This window comes from Mus pahari, chromosome 10, assembly GCF_900095145.1.
Source record: "Mus pahari chromosome 10, PAHARI_EIJ_v1.1, whole genome shotgun sequence".
NCBI lineage: Eukaryota > Metazoa > Chordata > Mammalia > Rodentia > Muridae > Mus > Mus pahari.
In genome coordinates, this window is record NC_034599.1 from 52,405,016 (window position 1) to 52,413,915 (window position 8,900).

At 46.0% G+C, this 8,900-nt stretch overlaps 1 protein-coding gene across 1 annotated transcript in view; it reads left to right on the top strand.

The window, feature by feature from the left end:
* Positions 1 to 6,878: 6,878 nt before the first annotated feature.
* Positions 6,879 to 8,900, top strand: part of LOC110328046 (cytochrome c oxidase subunit 5A, mitochondrial) — an 11,970-nt gene continuing 9,948 nt past the window's right edge. Inside the window, exon 1 of the mRNA XM_021207403.2 lies at positions 6,879 to 7,062. Within this exon, the coding sequence (XP_021063062.1) occupies positions 6,975 to 7,062 (88 nt within the window). The 5' untranslated portion in view covers positions 6,879 to 6,974. The remainder of the gene's footprint in view (positions 7,063 to 8,900) is intronic.

The window sequence follows — 8,900 nt, forward strand, 5'->3', positions numbered from 1 at the left end:
GAAGACCCGGCTGGCCCCAAACTCGAAGTACACAGCATGTGCTGCTCTCAGCCTTACTGAAGACCCGGCTGGCCCCAAACTCGAAGAGCTCCTCCTGCCTCTACTTCCCTAGTGCTGGGATTAAAGGCGTTTCCCATTACGCTCAGCTTCTTTGAGTTTGAACTCTAGGGGATTTTGTTGCTGAAGCTGTAGGCAATGGACACAGTAAGTTTTCTCACGACTTCTAGTGAAAGAACAAGGAGCATTTGTCAAGGTATCTGCTATCAAAATGTCCATCCCTACACCGAGGGTTTATTCTCTGGGTTGTGTTAGCAGGTATTTCTGTTGGTCAATCAGAGAGGCTTTAGGAAAATTTAGCCTGTGATTTGAAGCAAGTTACTTCTTCTCTGGGCCTCAGCCTTCTTAGCTGCAAAATCAATCCCAGATCATTGAGGGAAGAAAGCAGGTGATAACTCTAGGGTCTCTCGGCTTTTTTAAAAGTTTGCCTGAGGACTTGGCAAGATGGCTCACTGGGGGGAGGTGTTAGCATCCGAACCTAATGACCTCCGTTCCTCCCTGGACCCTGATGGTGGGAAGAGAGATCTGATTACCTCCATCTGTGCTCTGACCTCCATCCACTCCACAGCATGCACACACCCACCCCAATACAAAGAAAATGTAATTTTAAAAAATTGAGGGGCTGGAGAGGTGGCTCAGAGGTTAAGAGCACTGACTGCTTTTCCAGAGGTCCTGAGCTCAATTCCCAGCAACTACCTGGCTCACAAACATCTGTAATGGGATCTGATATCCTCTTCTGGTGTGTCTGAAGACAGCTACAGTGTACTCATAAAAATAAAATAAAAAATAAACCTTTTTTAAAAAAATGAAACATGGGACTGGAGAGATGCCTCAGTGGTTAAGAGCACCGACTGCTCTTCCAAAGGTCCCGAGTTCAAATCCCAGCAACCACATGGTGGCTCACAACCATCTGTAACAAGATCTGACTCCCTCTTCTGGAGTATATGAAGACAGCTACAGTGTACTTACACATAATAAATAAATAAATCTTAAAAAAAAAAAAAAAAGAAAAAATGAAACATGTCTTGCTATATAGCCATAGCTATCCTGTAACTCAATATATAGAGCAGGCTGTCCTTGAATTCACAGATATCCACCTGTCTCTGGCTCCCAAGTGCTGGGATTAAAGGCATAATCCACCATTCTCATCTTAATTTTAAAATAATAAGTATCAGGGGCTGGAGAAATGGCTCAGCTGTTAAGAGCACCAACTGCTCTTCCAAAGGTCCTGAGTTCAAATACCAGCAACCACATGGTGGCTCACAACCATCCTTAACGAAATCTGATGCCCTCTTCTGGAGTGTCTGAAGAGAGCTACAGTGTATTTACATATAATAAATAGATCTTAAAAAAAAAATAAGTATCAGATAAAAAGTATCATATGAGGCTTTGTTTAAAAATACAAGACAGCCAGGGCTATACAGAGAAACCCTGTCTCGAAAAACCAAGAAAAAAATAATAATAATAAAAAATAAAAATAAAAAATAAAAATAAAAAATAAAAATACAAGTAGCCTGCCTTGGTTGAATCCCAACCATTGGGATTTAGTTCTCTTAGGAGAAGGGATAAGGTGTAGTTTAGTGGCAAAGTACTCGCCTAGATATGAGGTCCTGGAATTTGGTTCCCACTATTGAAAAAACAACAAAACTAAGTCTACTAAGAAACACCTGGGAATATGCATGTTAATGAAACCTCAGTTGATTTTGAGCATTACTTGAGATTATTATTCTCTGAATAATAGAGTTGTGTTTACATTGGCAAGAGAGGTAGCATTAAATCACCTTTCAATTGAACTTAGCAGTTCACATTTGAAATATAAACATTTATTGTATGGGTAGGGGAATGTGAGTGCAGGTCCCTAAGGGGGCCAGGGGCATCAGATCCCCAGGAGCTGGAATTACATATAGTTTTGTGAGCTGCCTGGCATGGGTGCAACTGAACCCAGGTCTTCTATAAGAGTAGTGCATGTCCTTAAACATGTCTTCAGCCCTGAGTTTTTCTTTTAAACATTAAAAAACATATATTTAAGTATGTATGTATGTATGTGCACCTGTAGCCAGTGCCTACGGAGAGAAGATGGCATCTGAGCCCCTGAAGCTGGAGCTGCAGGTGGTTGTAAACCATCCCATGTGGGTGCACAGAGCCAAACTCAGCTTCTCTGCAAGAGCAGCCAGCTCTCTTCTCTGCAGAACCATGTCTTCAGCCCTGGTTTTTCTTTGCAAATCCTAATAAAATTGTTCTCTAGCTTAAAACAAGTTTTCTTGTCAGGGATGGGACAGACCTGTCTGTATATCTGCAATTTCAGCACTAAAGTGACGATGAAGCAGGAGGGCTGGGAGTTCAAAGCTAATCTAGGCAATTTAGCAACATCTTGTTTTTAAAAGCAAATGAATCGGGGCCAGCAAGATGGCTCATCAGGCCGGGCGTGGTGGCGCACACCTTTAATCCCAGCAGAGGCAGGCGGATTTCTGAGTTCGAGGCCAGCCTGGTCTACAAAGTGAGTTCCAGGATGGACAGCCAGGGCTATACAGAGAAACCCTGTCTCGACACCCCCCCCCCAAAAAAAAAGATGGCTCATCAGGTAAAGGCACTTGCCGCCATGCTGACAACCGGAATTCAATCCCTGCAGTCCACACAGTGGAGGGAGAAAGCTACCTCCTCCAAGTTGCCTCTCATCTCCCCACTCTTGCCATGGTACACACATGCCCAACACACACACACACACACACACACACACACACGTAATTTTTTTAAACTCCACAATTTATAAGGATAATTTTTAAAACCCCTTCTCTTCACTTCTAGCTCTTTGTGTTTGTTTTCAGTCTTTTGGTGGTGGTGGTGGTGGTGGTGGGTTTGGCGGTTTTATTTTGTTTGCTGTTCTGGGATTGGATCTAGGGCTCATATCTGCTAAGCAAGCAGCCTTGTCACTGAAGACACCACCTGCCCTCACTTATAATTTGATACACATTTCCTGAGAGAAATTCATTGTTGCAGAACAGCTCTGAGCTGCCCTCTACCGGCCATTTTGGGAGAGAAGGGCTCTGAGCTCAAGGAGAGGGAAGAAAAACCTTGTGTGTTTTTTGGGGGAAAGGGGGAATGCTAAAGAACCACAAAGGTAGGTGCTCCAAGTCTTGTGTCTGAGTGGAAGCTGAGGGAGTAGAATTGGCTCAGACAGCACATCACCTCAGAGACCCGGCTTTCACGTAAACGTGTCTCTATATACTTAGATGGATAGTGCAACCTTCATACAAGAACAGCTGTTTTGGTAAGCAGTCTGTCCCTCAGAAAGTTAAATGCTTGCTGCACAGCTCACACAATGTTTTAGATGTATGTCCAGAAGAACTGAAAACGTGCCCCCCCCACACACAAAAAAAGATGTGTACATGACTGCTTCCAAATGTGCTGGTGGACCATCCAGAACAATGTTAAGTGGCGGCAGTAATATATTTTCATCTTGCCTCTGGCTTTCAAGCTAAAAGCTCTCAGGATCTGTAACCACGAAAATTATGCTGACACATAGAATTGAAGTATATCAGAACATACTAAAGTGTAAGCATGAATATTCAGAACACTCTATTCATAAGAGCTCCACAGTGGACATAGCCTAGCTGACCATCAGAGGAGGAAAGCTTTGGGCCAGCAAGACAACTCAGAGGAAAAGGTCATTGCTTCCAGGTCTAATGATCTGAGTGTGATCCTTCCCCCGACCCCTCCACCTAGCCCCACCCTCACCCCCTCATCTACCCATTCTCCTGGAATGGAAGAAGAGGGTTGACTGAAAGTTCTCCTCTGACCTCCATGCATGCTGTGACACCCCTCCCCTTTATAAATAAATGTAATTAATTTTTTTTCAGCTGGTATGGTGATACAATACAAAGGGGAGGAATTAGTACAGATTGATTTTATGTTATGGGCTAAATAGTGTTCCTCCAAAATTCCTATGTAGAAATCCTACTTAGTACCATAGTGTGCGGCTGCATGTACAGATAGGACTTTAAAGAGGTAGGAGTAGGTGAGACTGGGTGTAGTGATGCATGTCTTCAATCCCAGCCCTTAGAGATAGACTGAGGAGAGCTGAAGTTGGAGATCTCCCTGGGTGATACAGGGAGACCCTGGATCAAAGGGAGAGAAAAAAAGACACCCCCCCCCGCAAAAAAGCCAAAGACCACATTATATGAGTTCCTTTAAGTGAAATATCCACAGAAGGCAAGCCCTTTGCTGTGTGTGGTAGCACAGGCCTGGAATCCCATCTTACTTGGGAAGGTGAGGTAGGCAGGTGAAAAGTCTGACAGGGCTACAGAGTAAGTTCAAGGCCAGCTTGGACAGCATAGTGAAACCCTGTCTCAGTAAAAATAAGTGTAAGGAGCTGGAGGTACAGCTTGGTGTCGACATCGACATGTTTGCCTAGTGTATGAGAGACACAGGTTTCAGCCCCCCAAGACTGGGGGAGGGATAAAAGGAAACATACAAACAATCAAAGGGCAGGACAGATGACTTAAGAGCACTTGCTGCTCTTGAAATGGACCAGAGTTCAGTTCCCAGCATGCACATGGTGGCTCACAACCATCTGCTACCCGAGTCCTGGGGATCTGATGTCCTCTTCTGACATGTTGGGTGTGCATGTGGTGCACATGTATAAGACACACAAAACACTCATACACATCAAATAGATTCTTGTTTTGTTTGGGTTTTTGGGCTTTTGGTTTGGTATAGTTTTTCAAGACAGGTTTTCTCTGTGCGGCCATGGCTGTCCTGGAACTCTCTCAAACTCAAAAATCTGCCTGCCTCTGCCTCCCAAGTGCTAGAATTAAAGGCCTGTGCTGTCCACCCTCAAGCCCAGCAAAATAAAAAACTTTATAAAGCTATAGTAGCAGAAAGGAAGTCAGAAGTTCCTTCAATGGGTGGGGGTGGGGATAACCATTCTTGTACCGATATTTCTGGGGTGATGAAAGTTCTAGAACTAGAAAGTTGTGATGATTACACCCATGGTGTAGTGTAATGGCTATAATAAACATCAACTGAGTCTTTATCTTTAAAAGGGTAAGTGTTGTAGTTTGTGAGTTAAATTATTCCAAACAATTACTTGACTCCTGAGCTACATCCCTGGCCCCTTTATAAAAAACAGACAAACAACAACAAACCAACAAACCCACTTTCTTTGTTAAACTGTTTCTGTCACATATTTTGTTGTATCAATTTAAAAAGTAACTAAGGGCTGATGAGCCAGCTCCTTTAATCCCAGCACTCAGGATGCAGAAGCGGACAGGCCTCTGTGAGTTCAAGGCCAGGCAGGGCTACCATGAAACCTTAGTGTTCTACTGCTGTGAAGAGACCGCAGCAACTCTTATAAAAGTAAGCATTTAACTGGGGCTGGCTTACAGTTTTAGAGATCAGTGTCCATTATCATCCAGGCAGAAAGCATGGCGGGAAGGGTAGTGGAGAAGTAGCTGAGAGTTCTACATTTGAAGGTAGCAGGGAGAGAGAGACTCTGAACCTAGCATGGGCTTTTGAAACCTCAAAGCCCACCTCCAATGACACACTTCTTCTAACAAGGCCACACTTTCTAATCCCTCTCAAATAGTGCCACTCTCTGATTACCAAGCATTCAAGTATATGAGACTATGGGAGTCATTCTTATTCAATAACTACCTTGTATCAAAAAATAAAATTAAGGTATCTAACATACGTCCCATACTTGGCGCAGAGAAGTCAAGAATTAGGAAAGCCAATTCATGGATTCATACTCGTTCAATCAAGTTACATTTCTTCATATTTTTTTCTTTTTTCATTTACTTATTCATCCATGCCTTCATTTCATTTGTAAAGTTTGTTTATATGTATGTGTGTGAGTATATAGCACAACACAATGTGGGCACCTGTGGTGTCCAAAAGAGGGTGTCAAGCCGGGCGTGGTGGCACACGCCTTTAATCCCAGCACTCGGGAGCCAGAGGCAGGCGGATTTCTGAGTTCGAGGCCAGCCTGGTCTACAAAGTGAGTTCCAGGTCAGCTAGGGCAATACAGAGAAATCCTGTTTTAAACTGTAAAGAAAAAAAATAAATAAAAAAAAAAAAAAAAAAAAAAAAAAAAAAAAAAAAAAAAGGTTGGGGGGGTGTCAGATCCCCTTGGAGCTAGAGTTAGACAGTTGGGAGCCACCTGATGTGAAGTAAACTTGAGTCCTCTGATAGCGAAGGAAGTTAATAAACTATTTAACTACTGAGCCACAGAAAGCACTTTATCCACTAAACCGTCTATCTTCCTAGACTCTAAACAACGTAATTTTTGAGTCCGTTTCCTAATGGGTAAAATTAAATAATTGGGCTTTAAGGATAGGAGGATCATGTGACCTTGGCTGTCCTTGAATCCCCTTTTCTTTTGCCTCTGCCTCCAAAGTGCTGATTACTGTCTTGAGTCACCACTCCCAGTATGACTTTTTTTTTTTTTTCTGAGACTCAGGTTGCATAAGAGAGTCTGAAATTCCTAATCCTTAGCCTGAAGAGGGCTGGGATTATAGCATATACCAACGCGCGGGGCAAAGCGGTTATTCTTATAGTTTGTCGTTATTATCACCACAATTCCAAATTGTGATAGTCTCCTCTGTTGGCGAGTCCAAATCCACATTGTCCATTGCTCACCCGGCCTTTCCTCCCACGCAGGAATGTTCACTGCGGTCACTCGGGTCACCGGACCAGCTTTGGCGCTGCGCCGGCGCGGTTTGTCCTCGACGGCCGCCGTAGCCGCTGGCGACCGCATGGTGCCCCACCCGCTTCCGTAGGCGCGAGCTCCGCAGAGGGCCGGCCTTATGCTCCGCCCAGCGTGCGTCGCTGCGTGAGTCCGGCCCCCACGAACTGCTGTACCGCCCGCGAGCTCACACCGGCTTCTCTTCAGCCCCAGCCAGTGCGCTGTGGTCGCCGTCATGCTCGCCGCTGCCCTCCGTCGCTGTACCGCAGCCGCGGCTGCCCGAGGCCTCCTGCACCCCGTCTCGGCTCCCAGCCCCGCCGCCGGTAAGTCCCGCGCCCGCCACAGCCCTCGCCCGCGTGTCCTTGCAGTGACCTGGGCTCCCGCCGCCACTCGAGGGCAGGCTCCCTGGCGGCCTAGCCTTTGCCCTGCGAGCCGGCAGTGGAGCCCGGTGACCGCAGTGCGCCCGCTGCCGTCTGGAGTCGTGCGGGAGACTCCTCCGGGCCTCCCTCCCGCCACTTCCTGATGCCGGACCCGCGGCCGGTCAGGTGTGAGGACCTGCCGGGGTCGCCGGGGACGAGCTCAGCACTTGCTTTCAGTCTCAGGGCCGTGACCGTTCCCTGCGCTGACCCCGCAGCCACCTGACCGGGAGTGGCCCCCGCCGGCCTACGGCGTCTTGGCGAAGGTGACATTGAGCCTCCGGGCGCGCCGCCCGCCTCTGCGTTTCCTAGAACACAATTCGATGCCCCAGTGGGACACAATACCCTTTTAGCCCTGATCAGGCAATTCTCTGCTGGCATTTTGTGTGTCACCTTCATAACTGCGTACGACCATGTTTGAGGACTGTTGAGCCACGTTCTAGCCCCGCGTTTAAAATAGATAAAGTGTGGTGGTTTCTTGCGGTTTGTAAGAGAGCCTGAACATTGATAGATATTAATGGTAAGAATGTTAACGTTTACAAAATTGGGTACCAAATAACCAGGAATACTGGGTGTACAAACACGGGAAAGCTTCGTGGATTCTCCCCTCCACCCGTTTAAAATGAGAAGTCTCAGTGCTGGATTATGAAGTATTAAGTTTTGTTGATTGTTTCCCCTTGTGTATCTGGAGAATTGTGTCCCATCACTGTCCACCCCCAGTGCTGAGGGGGAACCAAGGGACCTGCATTGCTAGATAATTGCTCTGCCACTTGGCGTGTTCTCAGACCCTCTCCACTTAGCACGGTGCATCTATCTTACTTTTGGTTTTGTTTGGTTGTGGTATGTGTCAGCTGTGCAGCCTGGCTGTCCTGGAACTCTTCGTAAACCAGGCCGGCGTCGACCTAAAAGAAATAGGAGTATTTTATTTTAGAGACGGGGCCTCTATAGCCCAGACTGGACTTGAACTCAAAATGGTACTAAAAGGGCTATCGAGGAACTTAACTGCATTCCTCGTGCCTCCAAAGTGCAGTGATTAACCTTGGGAGCCATCACACCCGACACAGGCATTATACTTTACTGTAGTTTTGCTTGGATCCTGGTCTGAGATACATTAGTGTTTTATGAAATTTAATTAATGTGTGTAGCCAGGTATGGTGTTCCAACACTCACAGGGAGGTTTGTTTGTTTGTTTGTTTGTTTTGTTTTAAAAGGTGGATCTCTTTGTGTACCAGTCTAGCCATGGCTAACATCTTAAGACCCTGTCTTACACACAAAGAAGGGCCCCAGACACTCCAAAATTGTTTCCTTGATTACTTGAACCTAAAGAATATTTTTTGGCTTCATTTAATTTGTCTTTTGTAAGGCATTGTATTATATTAGCAACAAGAGAGTCGACTGTAGGGAGTTCAGGATTTTTTAGTGGGAAGAGGTTAGATAGCATCTTAGATAGTCAAGGGTGGACTCAAAAGTAGCTGTGTAGTCGTGGTCGTCCTCCTGCCTCCACCTTTGAAGTGACTAGGATCACAGGTGTGTGCCACCACACTCAGCTTTGGAATGCATTTAGGAAACCTAGGAAGTGCAGGGCTCATAGGTTAAGAGTTCGATTCCCAGCCGGGCTTGGTGGCGCACGCCTTTAATCCCAGCACTCGGGAGGCAGGCGGATTTCTGAGTTCGAGGCCAGCCTGGTCTACAAAGTGAGTTCCAGGACAGCCAGGGCTAAACAGAGAAACCCTGTCTCGAAAAAC